This window comes from Myotis nattereri, assembly GCF_964212035.1.
Source record: "Myotis nattereri genome assembly, chromosome: 20".
NCBI lineage: Eukaryota > Metazoa > Chordata > Mammalia > Chiroptera > Vespertilionidae > Myotis > Myotis nattereri.
The window spans coordinates 13239537-13258066 of record NC_138096.1 but is presented as its reverse complement, the minus strand read 5'-3'; the positions used below and the strand labels follow the sequence as shown (position 1 = coordinate 13258066).

Here is an 18530-nt window from a genome sequence, read left to right as displayed (position 1 = left end):
ATCATTGGTCATGGGTGAGATTGTCTCATAATTCTGTTTTGTTTTAAGGTTCTCTTGGATTCACAAAGTAAGTTGGATTAGAGATTTCTATTTTATTTTCTTGGAATACAAGAAGCTTTGTTAAATCATGTTTATCAAGGCATTTGTCCATTTTATTCATTTGTCCATTGTCAAATTGGTTGAGATAAATTTATTTATAACAACCTCTATTGTTTGGGTTGTAAAATGGTGATATTCTACTTCTGTCTTTTTTTCATGTGTGAACTGTAATCCTATCTAATAATATACAAACATGGTAATTAACCATACCTCTGACCTCCTTCCCATTGGCTAATCAGGGCGATATGCAAATTAACTGCCAACCAAGATGGCGGCCAGCAGCCACGCAGCTGAAGCAAACAGGAGGCTTGCTTGCTCCAGTGATGGAGGAAGCCAAGGTTCCCCGCCTGCCGCTGCCAGCCTCTGAGCTGCACTCTAAGAAACAATGTTGCAATTATAGAAGCTAAACAAACCCCAGAAACCAGCTTTCAGCCAGCCAGGCCTCAGAGCTGGAGCTGCAACAGTGTTTCAATTATAGAAGCGAATCAAACCCAGATACCTGCTTTCAGCAGCCAAGGTCTCAGAGCTGGACCTGAGCCTCAGAGCTAAAGCTGGCTCTCAGTTCCAGCGACAGCTATAGAAGGTAAATAAATCCCAGAATAAAAAAAATTAAAAGGAAAATAAGGAGAGGTTGGGAGCTTCAGTCACCCGCCAGACTGAAAACGGCCCTCAGCCCCTCACCCAGACTGGCCAGGCACCCCAGTGGGGACCCCCACCCTGAAGGGGGTGTGATCAGCTGCAAACAGCCATCAGCCCATCATCCAGGCTGGCCAGGCACCCAAGCGGGACCCCCACCCTGATCTGGGACACCCTTCAGGGCAAACCAGCTGGCCCCCACCCATGCACCAGGCCTCTATCCTATAGAGTAAAAGGGTAATATGGAAACTGACCCTAACAGCAGAAAGACTGGGAATGACTGGTCACTATGACACACACTGACCACCAGGGGGCAGACCCTCAATGCAGGAGCAGCCCTCTGGTGGTCAGGGCGCTCTCACATGGGAGGAGCTCTGCTCAGCCACAAGCCAGGCTGATGGCTGCCAGTACAGCAGTGGCGGTGGGAGCCTCTCCTGCATCCTCAGCAGCGCTAAGGATGTCCGACTGCAGCTTAGGCCTGCTTCCTGCTGGCAAGTGGACATCCGCCAAGGGCTGCCGGGCAGCCAGAGGGATGTCTGATTGCCATCTTAGGCCCAATCCCCTGGGGAGCGGGCCTAAGCCAGCAGGTGGTCATCCCCTGAGGGGTTCCAGACTGTGAGAGGGCACAGGCCGGGCTGAGGGACCCCCTCTCCCCACTAGTGCACAAATTTTTGTGCACCGGGGCTCTAGTATACTTATAAGAGAAGAGATGCTTCCCCTCATCTACTCTTTGGTAACCCACTGGTACAGTGTATTTGAGGAGGGTAGGATGATTATTTGTTTCTTTCTCTGTGTTTTCCAGTTTTCAAAATAAGAAATTGGTTTGCTATCATTCTCCAAAGGTGAACTTAAAAAAACCAAATGTGATCAATGCCTGGAAGCCAGAGGCAGGCTCGTCAATTCTCCAACATGAAATGCAGTGTGGAGAGAAAAGGAAGTATTGATCTAGAATTGCATCATGCTACTATAAATATTACTTTATTTTTTCCTAACCCCTGTAAGTCTGTTTTATATAACAATGACTTCTTTTCCATAAGTTAATTTTATCAGTCATAGGCTATCGAGATTATACTTGTGTTTTTTTCCTACCCTCAGTGGACTGGTTTTATTTTCCTTAGATAATTTATATATACTAGTAGATTTAAAATAGAAAGACATGTCTAATTGCATGCCAACTTCTATTTAACTCTAGGATGGCGTACCTTCTGCATAGTGAGGTTATAGGTGTAGTCATCCCTGCCGTGGATTTCCCACACGATGAAATTTGCGTCAACATCTTTGATAAAGCCATTCTCATTGTATCTGAAAAACAGCAAACACAAAACATAGTTGCGTCATCCTACTAGAAACATTATTTTATTTCTTCTGACCCCTTTAAGCCTGTTTTACATGACAATGACTTCTTCATAAGTTAATTTTCAGTGGCTGGTTTCATTTTCCGGTGGAATAGAGCCATGGTGGGCAAACTGCGGCTCATGAGCCACATGTAGCTCTTTGGCCCCTTTAGTGTGGCTCTTCCACAAAATACCGACTTCTGCGCATGGGCCATGAAGTTTCAATCGCACTGTACATGCATGCCCGCATGTGGTATTTTGTGGAAGAGCCACGCTCAAGGGGTCAAAGAGCCGCAGGTGGCTCGCGAGCCGCAGTTTGCCGACCACTGCAATAGAGGGATTAAGAGCTCCGGTTTTTGACTTGGATGGGCTTAGGTTTAAATCCTGTCCTTATCCCTGAACAGCTTTGTGACCTGGGGAAGTTCCTTCAGCTCTCAAAGCCTCCACGTTCCTATCTGTGAAAGCATCACCGTACCTGCTGTATGGGTTTTCTTCAGCTCTCAGAATACACCAGATAGTAGCGAAGCAGATTTTTTTTTTTTAACATTTGGAGCCATAACTTCTCTTTGCTTAACAGGCACCATGTATTAATAAGGCGAGGGTGGCCAGGGCCCTGCCAGCAGGCTGGCAGCAGGGAGAAAGATGGAAGTGAGTGATGGAGGGAGGGAGGGTAGAGCAAGATCCCCTGGTGTCATTTAATCAACGAATATCCGGTGTGGCCCAGTGTGTACCAGGGAATTAACCCACAGAATGACCACGATGAGGATGGAGATGCTGCAGGTCTCCCTAGAGGAGGTGGCTGTAGGTGACACTGGGTGTCAGAGGGTTAGCTGCCCTCAGGAGAACTGAGGTGGGCTGAGAAGCAGGAGTCATCAGAAGCTCCGGGAGCGATGGTCATGCACAACGTATGCTCAGGGACACGTGAGGACTCCTGCCAGCAGCAGGCGCCAGCACGTGGTCCAACATGGACAAGCTGCCCACTCCCTGACACAGGCACCTGAGACATACGCCCCATTGAGATTAGTCCAGGGGTGGGCAAACTTTTTGACGCGAGGGCCACAATGGGTTCTTAAACTGGACCGGAGGGCCAGAACAAAAGCATGGATGGAGTGTTTGTGTGAACTAATATAAACTCAAAGTAAACATCATGACATAAAAGGGTACGGTCTTTTTTTTTTTTTAGTTTTATTCATTTCAAACGGGCCGGATCCGGCCTGCGGGCCGTAGTTTGCCCACGGCTGGATTAGAGTATTTACCCCAAACTCAGTGAGTTTTAAAAGAGATGTTACTTCAAATTAGTAAGATTATTTTTTCCTGATGTCATTAAAGAAATAAGGACTTCCCCCCCAGCTGGCATGGCTCAGTGGTTGAGTGTTGATCTACAAGTCAGGAGGTCAAGGTTTGATTCTGGGTCAGGGCACATGCTGGGGTTGCAGGCTTGATCCCCAGTAGGGAGCATGCAAGAGGCAGCCAGTCAATGACTCCCTCTCATCATTGATGTTTCTATCTCTCTCTCCCTCCCCCTTCCTCTCTGAATTCAATTTAAAAATTATATTTATTTAAAAATAGGGACTTGAGACCAAAGCTAAAGTTCAGATACTGATAAAGGCATACTTTTGCTAACCAGAGCTTGTGACTGATTTAAAAATGGCTAAGGGTCTTCCTCCTCCGTCAGCTATTGCTTGTTTTTCTAAATGGAATTGTCCCCCACACTCCTGGGATGGACATTTCACTTAGGACCCTGGGCTCAGGCAGGATGCCTCAGTGTCTGATGTATTTCCTGGGTCCCATCTCTGTGTCTATTCATAAAAAATGTCGGATCCTTGCTGGCGTCTCCTTATTCACCACCCAGGTCTCTGCCAGACTTTGCAGTTATTCTATCTGGCTTCCCAGGCCAGCTACAAATTGCTACCACCCACTCCTGTTTATAAAAAGCAGTTCTTGGCCCTTTCTCACAAACTGGGCAGAGAAAGTTTAAGTGTCAGAAAGTGGTATCTGAGAAGCTGTTACATTTTCATCTGAATTTTTCTTAGAAATTATAAAGAGAGGAGCTCAGGTGTGAGTAATGGGTAGCAGACCCTGACTTAGTTCTTGGAGCGGGAGGGAAGTTATAGAGAACTAACACATGTGTGGGAATGTACACAATTTTGCACCCAGTTTCAGAGATTTGGGTCAGGTTTCAGTAAAGCTCTAACTCAAGGAACTTCCGAAGGTGCGGCATGTTTGATCGCATCTTCTGTAAGCGCTCAGAGTTTTTGAATGACTAAGACTAGTTGCAAAGGCCATATGTTTTATTTCAATGAAAAAGATCTTGAACTCTGAGCTGGCATCTTTTGACACTCACAAAAACCAATACGCTCCATTGCCATCTAGTGGCCATAGGATAAATTGCACGACCCCGACCTTCTGGGTTTGGGAGTCCTAATATTTGGTGACTGGAGAAGATTTGACTTTGGGTGGTGGGCACCCCATGCAATATACAGATCACGTAACACAGAAACCCACATCTGAAATCTGTATGTTCCTGTTGACCAATATCATCCCAATCAATTTAATATATATATACATATATATATATATATATTTTTTTTAATGATCTTAGGTAATATTTTATTTATTTCATCGAGATTTTGGGGCAAAAATACTTGCCTAAGTAAGCATGGCTTATTCTCATTAATGTTCACTGATAGAAGATACAGTATTAATTAAATCTGGGAAATTTAGAAATGGCACTCATTGGCAGCTAACTGCCTTACAATTGCGACTTCCTTCTGCTACTTCCACTTTTGGGGAGGAGACCCCTCTCTGCTGACCCTGCAGACACACGATTCCAATCCTGGGCCTTGTGACCCTGGAGAGACTGACCCTCCCAGGATGAATTAACTTGTAGAGATAGCAAATAATTTGGCCTTTGAGCATGACTTTCCTATGCAACTCAACCAATCCGGGGCCGCCACCCCAACCACCTCCGTCCTGGGTACTCATACTCTGAGCCACTATCCAACTGCTCTAATCACCCAGAACCATGTGTCAGACAACTAGGGGCAGCTCTTAGGCCCAAAGCCTGCTCACATCTTTTAAATCAGACAATCCTAAGCCTGCTTTACCCTCCTTATCCAGTCCTTCCCACAGAAAATGCTGGAAAGGCTCTCACCCCAGCTTCCCCTCACTCCCTCTGCTCCTGACGACCCTGGTGCTTCCCTTGTGGCCCTATATGACCTGCTGTGCCTCCTGTTTTGGGGATCAGTGTTTAGAATAAGTGTCTTCCTTCACAACAGTCATGTCTGTCTATGTGTCTTCCATCTCTCTCTATAATAGCCAAATATGCAAATTGTCCCCTCAGGAGTTCAACCAGGAGACCGTGAGTTCGATCGCTTGTTATGACATGTGATGATCACCAGGCAGAGGGGCACAGAATGAAGGAAGGCCCTGATCAGCCTTGATCACTGGCCAGGCCTAAGGACCCTACCTGTGCACAAATTTTGTGCACCGGGCCTCTAGTATCTGATGAAAACAAATCCCGAGTGCCCCTAAAATACCCATAATGCCTGTTCCTGAACTTCCTGCCTCAGAGTAGAGCAGAGTGGATTCTGTGGCCCCACATTTTAGTTTGGGAGGGATTGTCATGAAGGTTGAGAAAGCAAAAAGGCAGCTGGGATGACTTGCGTTGCCAGCTGGACCATCCTCCCAGGACTTGCTTCATTCTTACTAGTGTTTGATGGTGAATCTGTTGTCCTTTTATCTGTAAAATTCTGCCCAACCTTGTTTCTGAGCCATTCTCTATAAAGGTAAGGTATTCTGGTGTCCTTGACTACAGGCTAATTTCCCAGGGTCTACCCATCTGCCTGCTTCTCAAAGCTTCATTAATAAGCACCCAAATTTGCCCCCCATAAGTACCTAATTGAATACTCTGTTATCAGGTATTTATTGCTATAATTCAGCTGAACTGGATACTGAGCCTATTGTTCTGTCCGTCTATGGTTAGCCTATAATATTGGGTTGGTTATTCTAAGAGAACTGGAGGCAACAAGCTTTGTGAAGCGATCCCTGGTAGCAAAGATACAAGTAAGTTACCTCTAGAAAATGTGCTTCCACTGTGGCACAGTTTGGAAAATTTCACTAATCCTATTGTCTGCTTTACTCAATTGCCATTAAACCATCCTATTAATGTTATTTTTAAATTTCTGATGCTGTATTTTTACATTTTAGCATTCCATTTTTTAAAATATTTAGAATTTCCCTGCTGAGATTTCCCCACCAGTTTACCCATTTTCTACACTTTTCCTGAGAATCTTCAAATATATTTTTATTTGCTATATTAAAGTCCTTTTATGCTATTGCCAGCCAGAGTCTGGGCCATCTGTAGTCTGTTACTTTTGGCACCTTTTATTGATTGCTAGAGGCTCAGTGCATGAAATTCGTGCACTGTGGGGAGGGGGGTGTCCCTCAGCCCAGCCTGCACCCTCTCCCATCTTGGATCCCTGTGGTATCAAGCCTAAACGGGCAGTCAGACATCCCTCTCGCCTGCCTGTCAGCCTTATCACCCCCTAACCACTCCCCTGCCAGCTTGATTGATGCCTATCTGCTCCCCTGCTGGCCCAATCACTCCTAACTGCCCTCCCCTGCCGGCCATCTTGTGCCCACATGGGGGTGGCCATCTTGTCCGAGGGGCATTACGGTCAATTTGCGTATTATTTCTTTATTATATAGGATGGGTCATTTTTCTGCTTTCAATGTCTAGTAATTTTTTATTTTGTACAAAACATTTATTATTATACATTGTTGAGACTCTAGGTTTTGTTATTTTCCTCTAAAGCAGCAGTTCTCAACCTTTGGGGGGTCGAACGACTCTTTCACAGGGGTCGCCTAAGACCATCGGGAAACACATCTTAATTACATATTGTTTTTATGATTAATCACTATGCTTTCATTATGTGCAATTTGTAACAATGAAATTGGGGGTCACCATAACATGAGGAACTGTATTAAAGGGTCGTGGCATTAGGAAGGTTGAGAACCACTGCTCTAAAGGGTTTTTTTCCTTGTTCTGGAAGGCAGATAAGTAATGATAGGCTCTCCCTGACCTTGTTAAGGCTTAATTTTAGGATTTGTAGGGCTTTAAAAATGTTTAGTTTTGCCCTTAAGTCGTAGGGCATGGCATTTTGTCTTTAGCTTACTTATCAGAGGTCACCCTTTTGGTTTCAATGGAATCCATCAGGTGTTCTCCAGTACCCTCTAAGTAAGGTGGTGGGACTTACACGCCAAACTTTCTCTCTCAGCATCAGCTAGCTGTTGAAATGTCTGCATCCTCTCCTGGTACAAACACAGTTTAAGAGTTAGTAAAGAATTTGAGGAAAGAGTTTTCCATATTTCTGTTTCTCCCTTCTATGTGACTGTCCTTTCTGATATTTTTAAAATCTAAATTTACAGCAGTTTTTGCAGTCCCAGACTTCAATGTCTGTCTCTTAAACCCAGTAGGACTGCCACTTCCTGTCAAAACCCTGTTCTCTTGTACCCTGCCCCGTACTTGTGGGTGACCTCAGAGAACAATCTCACTTAGAAATCTTCCCTTTTTTCAAGGATCATGTGGTTTTGCTTTCCAGTTCATCTACACAATTATGTATTACATTTTTGTTAAGAGCACAGGTAATTCCTATTGGACAGAGTGTATGTCAAATAAGAATTACTTTGCTATTTCTTGAAATTCAATTCTGGAAGATATTTGTCTGATGGTTTTTGGCCCATTGTTTTCTGTATAACTTTTAGGATCTGCTGGTCACTTTCTGCTGACAACCCTGAAGGGATATGTATTGCAACTGCATTGAATTTATGGCTAGAGGAGAGGAGAAATGATACCAGGAGAATGGAGTTGCTATCAATTGAAATGAGGAAGGCTATTATTGATGGAGTGGGTTTTGAGGGAAAGATCAGGAGTTCACTTTTGGACAGGGTAAGTTTGAAAGCTCTATTCACTATCTAAGTGGAAAAATGATATATCTGTTCAACATCTAAGGCAGTGGTTCTCAACCTTCTGGCCCTTTAAATACAGTTCCTCATGTTGTGACCCAATCATAAAATTATTTTCATTTCTACTTTATAACTGTAACGTTGCTACTGTTATGAATCATAATGTAAATATTTGATATGCAGGATGGTCTTAGGTGACCCCTATGAAAGAGTCATTAGACCGCCAAAGGGGTGGCGACCCACAGGTTGAGAACTGCTGGTTTATGGGCCTGGAATTCAGGAATTTGCAGAAACTGTTAGTGCTCACCGAATATCCTTGTGGCTGTTTACATTTTCTAGCCCTCCTTGGGGTTAGACTGGGGCCATGGCATTAGGTTCCAGATAACTGACAGGATGTGTGTGGAAGTGGTGTAAACCATGGCTAGACTGGCCCTTTAAGACATCTAATGCAATCCTCCCCTCTTCTTTTTTTCCATAGTGGTAACATAGGAAGCCATAACCAGATATGTAGCTATGATACATGTCAGACTATAACATGAAAAGAGTGAAACAATGAGATGCTAGAATTTCTTTGTTACTGCAGCATAATCGGGCCATATTTGATTAATGCAAGGGGAAATAGTCAGACTGGAGATAGAGTTTTGGGGGGTTTATCGGTATATTGAGACATTCAGGTCCATGAAACTGGATGAGACTACAAAAAAAGAACAAGTTGAGATAGAGAAAGAAAAGAAAGCTTTGAGCCTAGCCAGTAGGGTCAGTGGATAGAGCATCAGCCTGTGGACCAAAGGGTCCTGGGTTTGATTCCAGTCAAGGGCACGTACATCAGTTGAAGGCTCCTCCCTGGTCCAGGGACCTGGTTGGGGCTGGTGCAGGAGGCAACCAATCAATGTGTTTTTTTCACATTGATATTTCTCTCTGTTTTTCCCTCTCCCTTTCACTCTCTAAAAACCAATGGAAAAATATCCTCGGGTGAGGATTAAAAAAAAAGAAAGCTCTGAGCCTTGGGCATTTCAATATTAAGAGGTCATGGCGGGAGGGATGGAAGAAACTATGAAATTAAGGAGTAGCTGCCAGTGAGGTAGCAGGAAAAGCAGGAGAATCCAATGTCCTGGAAGCTAACGGAAGAAAAGATTTCAAGTAGGAGGGAATGATCAAATGTGCCATTCTTGTTAATGAGATAAAGTAAGGTTAGACCAGGGAACCGAGCCTTGGGTTTAGCAATGTGGAGGCCATTGGTCACCCTGGCAAGCAGGGCCAATGAGGTGCTGGGGGTAAGAGTCTGACTGACAGGGATCTGGGAGAGAACAGAAGAATTGATGACAGTGAGTATAGTGGCTAAAGGGGTGGTGGGGTCAAGAGCAGGTTTTTGTTTTTGTTGAGGGAAAGAACTGCATCTTTATATGGTGAACCAGAGGGTAAAGTTGATGATGCAGGAGAAAGAGGGGACAATTTCTGGAGCAATGCTCTTACTTAGGAAAGGGGTGGGGATACACACAGTTCACAAATGGAGAGACAAACCTTAGCTATGCATATAGTTAACCTATGCTGATAGGAAGACAGAGTTCATGGATGCAGAGGCGCGGAGATGAATGGATATGGTGATGGAAGTTTGTGGAAGATCTCTTCTGATTGTGTCACCCCTGACTCATTCATCTTCCTCATTTTCTTTCCCTTACTATTCACATCTATCACTTATCATGCCCTGCCTTAGATCTATCTATCCATTATCTATCTATGTATCTATCTATCTATCATCTATCTATCATCTATCTATCATCTACCTGTCTATCATCTATCTATCTTTAAGATTTTTTATTGACTGTTAGAGAGAGAGAGGAAAGGAGAGGGAGAGAGAGAGAAACATTGATGTGAGAGTGAAACATTGATCAGCTGCCTCCTGCATGCCCCCTTCTGGGGATCAAGCCCACAACTCGGGCATGTGCCCTAACCAGGAATTGAACCAGGAACCTTTCAGTGCATGGGATGATGCCCAACCAAGTGAGCCACACTGGCCAAAGCAAGCCCTGCCTATTATAATCGCTAATTTTCTCATAAATGATTCCTCTTCTTGTTGCTATGTCAGTAATTTGGTTATACCGTCTTACTACCTGAACTTCATCGGACTTGTTTCCTTGAAATTCATCTTCCGCACTTTTCCCAGAGAGGACTAGCTGGAGCACATGTTGGGTCAGAGTGCTCTATGGGAAGAATGGAGGGGAAGACCTCCATGATGTCGAGTCCACCTGGCTCGTTGCTCAGCCTCTTCTTCTGACACTTCATTTCTCCCTGTGAGCCCCACCAACATGACTCTACCTGAACTATACATTTCCTTCCTCCAATTTCACTTTTGCTGGAAAGGCTTCCCCAGTGGAATTGATTACCTTCCTCACCTCTCTTCTTCCTCCCCTGCCTTCAGCTAAATGTTCATTATCCTTTAAGACTCAGTGGCTCAGCTCAAGTGCATGCTTTCTGACAACATTCCCCAGAGCCCCCCTTCCTTCCATAGCTAGGCTGGATACTTTCCTTTTGAGTTTCCAACCACCCACACTATTTCTTTCTATCATTCCACTTAGCTTATCAGCTCATGTGTTTCTCTAACTCATCAGAATCTTGAGCCCTTGAGTGCAGCAATCCTGTTTTATGTACCTTTGAATTCCCAGTGCCTAGCACAGTAATTAGTGCAGCGTAGTCATTTAATAACGATGAAGTGAGCTGAAGAGTGCACTTCCCTGAGAGAGAACATTAAAATAGCTTAGCCCTGGGGGATGAGGCCCATTCCTATATAATAAAAGGCTAATATGCAAATAGACTGAATGGAAGAACAACCAGAACAACAGAACAACCTGTCACCGTGACGTGCACTGACCACCAGGGGGCGTGAGCAGAACATGGAGGGTGTTGGCCAGGGTGGAATGATGGAGCCGGTGAGCAGGGGTGCCAGACCAAGGCGGGGCACTGGTCACTGTCATTGCAGCGAGCCTCTGGTGGTTACTGAAAATTCTTTGCTGCTGCTGGCGTTGGCCCCACTCCCACCCGCTGCTGGCATTGGAGCCACCGCTCACACCCACAGCTGGTGCCGGAGTCACTGCTCACACCCGTTGATGGCGCCAGCCCCACTCACACTCACTGCTGGTGCTGGCCCCAATCGCTCTGTGTCATCAGTGGGTGCAAGTGGGCCGGCACCAACAGTGCATGGGATGGGGGGCCAGACCAGGTTCTGCGGGAAGAGAGGGGACAGAGGGCCACAGTGGGAGGGTCAAGGCATGGGCACAGAGGATGGGTTGAGAGCCACCCCTGTGCCTACCGCAGCCTCACGGACCATAGTTCCTTTCAAGGAGCACGAATTTGTGCACTGTACCCCTAGTATAAATAAACAAAGAAAACTGGGCTTTGGTGAGAGGAAGAGTGTGGGATGCCCAGGAGGATCAGTGGCCTGAGTAGGGGTATAGAAGGTCAAACTAAACAAGACAGCAGACTAACCAGAGGCTCAGAGTACCTGTGACAGAGGGATTGTAGGAGGGTGAGGAAATAGCATGGAGTCTTACAACTGCCATGGTGAGGAGTGTGTGTGTGTGTGTGTGTGTGTGTGTGTGTGTGTGTGTGTTCGTGTGTTGGGGGATATGCTGGCAGAGGCCTTTTGGATCCTCACAGGGAAAGGTCTGATGGCAAAACTGAATTGGAGCTCCTGACTCATTATTCTACATCCACCCACCCTGTGGGGTCTCAGAAGTTGTTGTCAGCCTAAGAGGACCCCGAAAGCTGAATGCCCTGACTAAAATGTTGATGTTTTACACCCAGGATTTTACGTTCAGTAACGTATCCCAATGGCATCTCTGCACTAGTGTCCAAACATATACATAAATGGATATTCACTACCATTTTATTTATAACAGCAAAACAATTAGAAACATGATCATTTATCTTTTTTATATATTTTAAATTTTGTAACAAGCTATGTGACTTCTGTAATCATAAATCAAGAATAAAGTCAGAGAAGCAAGCAAATGAATATAAAATTACTTGAAAAATCCTTCCTCATAGCATTTTTACTTAATCTTTTTAATATTGTTTATAAGAATTAAGTTAGAGATATTGTTGAAATCTCCCTATTCCCTTATTAGTAAATAGTTTCTTTCCTTGCAAGCTTTTAGTTATTATTGGCCCATAGAAAGAAAAGTCCTATGTCACCTTGGGAAGGTAGTTTCTTCAAACTATCTTCAGGAGGAGCTTGGGAAGCGATTGAGAGAGGGAAAGTGAGGGTTAAGAGACTTGCCTACAGCCCGGCCAGCATGGCTCAGTGGTTGAGCATCAACCTGTGAACCAGGAGGTCATGGTTTAACTCCCTGTCAGGGCACATGCCCGGGTTATGGGCTCGATCCCCAGTGGTGCAAGTGTGGGAGGCAGCTGATCAATGATTCTCTCTCATCACTGATGTTTCTCTCTCTCCCTCTCCCTTCCTCTCCGAAATCAATAAAAATGTATATTTCTTAAAAAAGAGACTGACGCACTAACCGGTTTGGCTCAGTGGATAGAGCGTCGGCCTGCAGACTGAAGGGTCCCAGGTTCGATTCCGGTCAAGGGCATGTACCTTGTTTGCGGGCACATCCCCAGTAGGGGACATGCAGAAGGCAGCTGATCGATGTTTCTCTCCCATCGATGTTTCTAACTCTCTACCCCTCTCCCTTCCTCTCTGTAAAAAATCAATAAAATATATTTAAAAAAAAAAAAGAGAGACAGACTACATCTCTGAGAAGAGTCTCAGCTTTCTTACCCATTTATGTCTCAGGGGCTAAATTGTAACCTCCCTCAACATGCAGGAACCATGGTTATCCAAATTTGGTTAACTAGTACTAAAAATCTAGTGTCACACATATTGGGTGCTCAAAAATATTTATTATTATTATTTTTTTAATATATTTTATTGATTTTTTACAGAGAGAAAGGGAGAAAGATAGAGAGCTAGAAACATCGATCAGCTGCCTCCCGCACATCTCCCACTGGAGGTGTGCTCGCAACCCAGGCACATGCCCCTGACTGGAATCGAACCCGGGACCCTTCAGTCCGCAGGCCGACGCTCCATCCACTGAGCCAAACCGGCTTCGGCAATATTTATTATTAAATGCATGATTAATTAGCCCTCTTTTTATTTTGAAACTTTGAAAGTAAGTTCAAATTTTAGTAGAATATACTTACAGTTGAAGCAAAGGGTGAAATTTGTCATTGAAATTAAGTCTCAATGGGCAGCCATATTTTCTCCAACTATATTTTACTCTCTAGAAAAGGAAAAATGCTTTGGTTATTTTCTCTATTAGGCTGATTAAGAAAATTATAGTTTTCTTACCAAGTCTTTAGATGGTGGATTCCTCAGAAATGACGTATAAAAAGATATTTTTATTACTTATCTTTTCTCTTTTCAAACTTAAACATTAAGCCATTACTTTGTTTGGGTGGGGAGATATCACAGAAGTCAAGTAGATAACCATAATTCCAAAATACTACCAAACTATGTGGAGAATAAACAATACACTTCTAAGTAATACATGAGTGAAAGAAGAAATCTTAAGAGAAATTTAAAAATACTTAAAACTAAATAAAAATGAAAATGCAACTTTTCAAAATTTGTGAGATGCAGTTAAAGATGCAGTGCCTAGAGGTAAATTTATAGCAATGAATGCATCCTATATAATAAAAGGCTAATATGCAAATCGACCAAATGGCAGAACGACCAGTCACTATGACGTGCACTGACCACCAGGGGGCAGATGCTCAACACAGGAGCTGCCCCCTGATGGTCAGCACAAAACCAGGCTCATGGCTGGTTAGTGTAGCGGCGATGGTGGGAGCCTCTCCTGCCTCCATGGCAGTTCTAAGGAGGGCTCCCAGACTGCAAGAGGGCGCAGGTCAGGCTGAGGGACACCCCCTCCCAAGTGCACGAATTTCGTGCACTGGGTCTCTAGTTTATTATAAAAGATTGAGTTAATAGGAGTAAATACTGACTCTAAATTATTGATACTAAATTAATAAAAACTCAGTGCTTATGGTATAATATTTCTTACTTTCCAATACTGTAAAAGAAATCATGCTGACGACAACCTTTGTAACCAAATCTACAAAAAGAAACATAATGAAACTGTAATATCATTCTTTTTATATACTTGCACAAACATTTAATCATTTAACTCAGTAATTCTAAACCTTGAAAGTATTACAGAGTCGTCAAGTATTGAATTATATTCTCTGGGGTTGGTGTGTTGCCCTAGCATTTCTATTTTTAAAAATCAGTTACACTAATGTTCCTGAAGATATCAGAATTTGAAATCTATTGATTTATTTCTTCTATTTGATACCTGTGAAAACCTGATAGAAAATCTATCAAAAATGAAGACAAATTTCTGTGGATGCTTTCATTCCTCATACATTTTTTATTTTTTAAACTATATTTTAATTTTTAAAAAATATTTTTTTATTGATTTCAGAGAGGAAAGGAGAGGGAGAGAGAGTCAGAAACATCAATGATGAGAGAGAATCATTGACCGGCTGCCTCCTGCACACCCCACACTGGGGATCAAGCCCGCAACTCAGGCATGTGCCCTTGACCAGAATTGAACCTGGAACCTTTTAGCCTGCAGGCTGACACTCTATCCACTGAGCCAAACTAGCTAGGGAAAATATGTTTTTATTGATTTAAGAGAGGAAGGGAGAGGGAGAGAGAGATAGAAACATCAATGATGAGAGAGAATCATTGATCAGCTGCCCCCTGCATGTCCCCTACTGGGGATTGAGCCCACAACCTGGCATATGCCCTGACCAGGAATTGAACCTTAACCTCCTGGTTCATAGGTCAATGCTCAACCACTGAGCCACACCTGCCAGGCCCTCAGACATTTTTTAAAACACCCATTTCTAATTTATGCTAGAGACTCAGTTGTGCAGGTAAGAAGCAACTTTAAGAATTCACATATGTCTAATTAGTGTTCATGCAGACAGAAGGCTATCATGGTGTATGAAATGATAGCATTTTCTGGAAGTTAAATTATTCATTTGACCATTTTTGTTGGCTGCTTCCAGTGTAACTTATAAGAATAAACCACTGTGTTTAGATAGATATTGGAAGCCTATCTAATATCGCCCATCTCAAATGCAAATTAAACCCCAAGAAATGCCCTCCTTCATTGACAAGTCTCCGGTCAGAAATACCTTGGACCCCCCGGGTCTCCTTTGGTAACTGTGAAGCCTTAGGCCCACCACAACCACAGCCTGAATCTAAGACATTAGGGTTATTTTTAGGCTCCAGAACAATGGTCACTGACTGAGAGGCCTGGACCTTAGTCTTGAAATCTGTGTTTTGTAAACGTGCTCTCCTGGTGATTCTGATATGTGACTGTCTAGACCAGCGGTTCCCAACCTGTGGGTCGCGACCCTTTGGGGGTTGAACGACCCTTTCACATGGGTCACCTGAGACCATCGGAAAACACATATATAATTACATATTGTTTTTGTGATTAATCACTATGCTTTAATTATGTTCAATTTGTAACAATGAAAATACATCCTGCATATCAGATATTTACATGACGATTCATAATAGTAGCAACATTACAGTGATGAAGTAGCAACGAAAATAATGTTATGATTGGGGGTCACCACAACATGAAGAACTGTATTAAAGGATCGTGGCATTAGAAAGGTTGAGAACCACTGGTCTAGACCCTCCCACACATAGATTGATTCAAGCTGCTTTGCACCTCACGACAGCAGGAAATCCACACTCAGTGGTACTGGGAGTTGATTTTGGTATCTTGTTGCTTAGAGCAGCTATTCTTAAATTTTAATGCTCCTCCTAATTTTCTGGAAAATTTTAAAAAATCGAGATTCTGACTCAGCAGATGTGGGATGAAGCCTGACATCTGCATTTCTAATAAGTTCCCAGGTGATGCCTGGTCCATAGACCATAGTCTAATGAGCAGGATATAGACCAGTGATGGCGAACGTCTGACAAGCGTGTCAGAGGTGACATGCGAACTCATTTTTTTGGTTGATTTTTCTTTGTTAAATGGCATTTAAATATCTATACTAATAAAAGGATAATATGCTAATTAGATGGAAAACCTTCCAGGGGACCTTCCGGAGAAAGCCACAGTGGCGAGGCCAGGCAGAGGCAGTTAGGGGTGATTGGGCCAGGAGGGGTGGGCAGTTGGGGGCAATCAAGCCAGCAGGGGGGCAGTTAGGGGCGATCAGGTCGGTGGGGGGGGGGGCAGGCGGTTGGGAGCGAGAAGGCTGGATTGGGCCTAAACCGGCAGGCGGACACCCCCTGAGGGGTCCCAGATTGGAGAGGGTGCAGTTCGGGCTGAGGGACACCCGCCCCCCTGCACAAATTTCGTGCACCATGCCACTAACATAAAATAAATATCAAAAATATAAATCTTTGTTTTACTATGGTTGCAAATACCAAAAAATTTCTATATGTGACATGGCACCAGAGTTAAGTTAGGGTTTTTCAAAATGTTAACACGCTGAGCTCAAAGGTTCGCCATAACTGATATAGACCATCTCAGAAAACAGGATGTTACAAGCTGTATAAATCAATTAGCCTTTGCATTTCCTGGAAATGCAGATTCCTTGCTGAATGAGATGGTAATATTTAACACATTGCAGACGGATCACAAGATTTCATGTGTTTTCTGTTCTAAGCTTTTGGCCAATCACAAGAATTCTTTAAAAAGATATTAGCTTGTAGGAACATGTAATAAATAACTTCAAAACACCATGGGTATTTAATTTTAAAGCGTGCCTTTAACATTTATGTAAAATCTTTTTTGCACTCGTTCAATAGAAACTTACCTGGCCACTGGGTAAAGCTATCAATAAAACTACTGGTCCACAATGTGTTAAATATCAATGCAGCCACTGATTATTACAATTCAGTCCTCAAAAGATTGTTAGAATGACAGAGGAACAGACCTTTGGTTTGGATGACAGCAAATGACTTCATAAATAGACTCAGATAAGAATCAGTGTTCCCCCACTCTCACCCCCACTTCTAACCCCGGCGAAGGAATCACAATACATTGCTGTCTCCACTATACATTTAACCTGGCTAACTAAACAGATTTCTATATGTTGACTTGATTTCCCAGGTAGAAGAAAGAGAGCTGTGGCAATTGGATGACACAAAATCCAGTGGGTACCACTTTGAACCACAGTCAGATCAATGGAAGTCATAGCTCTGGAGGGAACACTGGCTTCTGCTAGATTTGCTCTAAAATTTTTCCCATAAAAGATGATGTGAATGTAAGCCATTCTCTGTGGAAATGAAATTATTATTGGGGTAAAGACAGAGGCAAGTGCTTCTCCCTCTGGTTTCTGGGGAACGAGCTGTAGACTGAAGAGTTGAGAGGTAAAGGTGCAAGATGGTAACTGGCTTATTAAAGGGGAAGGTGGAGAAAAATGCTGATGATAAGAGGTTACTTCTTTTTCCCTTTTAGTAATGATCAAATTTATATATATATATATATATATATATATATATATATATATATATGAGAGAGAGAGAGAGAGAGAGAGAGAGAGAGAGAGAGAGAGAGAGAGAGAGAATGAGAATGAGAATGAGAATGGAAGGGAAAGGAAAGGGAGAGAGGAACATCAATGTGACAGACACACATCAATTGGTTGCCTCCCACATGGGCCTGACCAGGGCCATGGATCCAACCTGCAACCAAGGCAAGTGCCCTTGACTGTTATTGACGGGGACCCTTCAGTCCACAGGCTGATGCTCTATCCACTGAGCCGTGCCAGCTAGGGCTCAAATCTAATACTTGATTTGGCAAAAAGTTCAAACAAATTTGGTTTGGACACTCGTCAATTCAATTTTGGATTACACTATGGACATGTCAGTCATTAGCCTAAATTATCACTAAGAATTACCTATTAGTTTACCACTTGTTTTTAAAACGTAAAGAGTAAGACAGCGGCCCGAACCAATATGCTCAATTAATATTTGACAAAGGAGGCAAGAACATACAATGGAGCCAAGATAGTCTCTTCAATAAATGGTGTTGGGAAAATTGGACAGATATATGCAAGAAAATGAAACTAGACCACCAACTTACACCATACACAAAAATAAACTCAAAACGGATAAAGGACTTAAATGTACGACAGGAAACCATAAAAATTCTAGAAGAATCCAAAGGCAACAAAATCTCAGACATATGCCGAAGCAATTTCTTCACTGATACAGCTCCTAGGGCACTTGAAACTAAAGAGAAAATGAACAAATGGGACTACGTCAAAATAAAAAGCTTCTGCACAGCAAAAGAAACCATCAACAAAACAACGAGAAAACCCACTGTGTGGGAAAACATATTTGCCAATGTCATATCTGATAAGGGCCTAATCTCCAAAATTTATAGGGAACTCATACAACTTAACAAAAGGAAGATAAACAATCCAATCAAAAAATGGGCAAAGGACCTAAATAGACACCTTTCA

General features: G+C 43.2%; 1 protein-coding gene across 1 annotated transcript in view; it reads right to left on the bottom strand.

The window, feature by feature from the left end:
* Window positions 1-18530, bottom strand: part of LOC308535580 (cation channel sperm-associated auxiliary subunit epsilon-like) — a gene marked incomplete at its 5' end in the record, with an annotated part of 85217 nt that overhangs the window by 20162 nt on the left and 46525 nt on the right. Inside the window, 2 exons of the mRNA XM_081114522.1 lie at window positions 1938-2037; window positions 13233-13312. Coding sequence (XP_080970648.1) covers window positions 1938-2037; window positions 13233-13312 — 180 coding nt within the window. The remainder of the gene's footprint in view (window positions 1-1937; window positions 2038-13232; window positions 13313-18530) is intronic.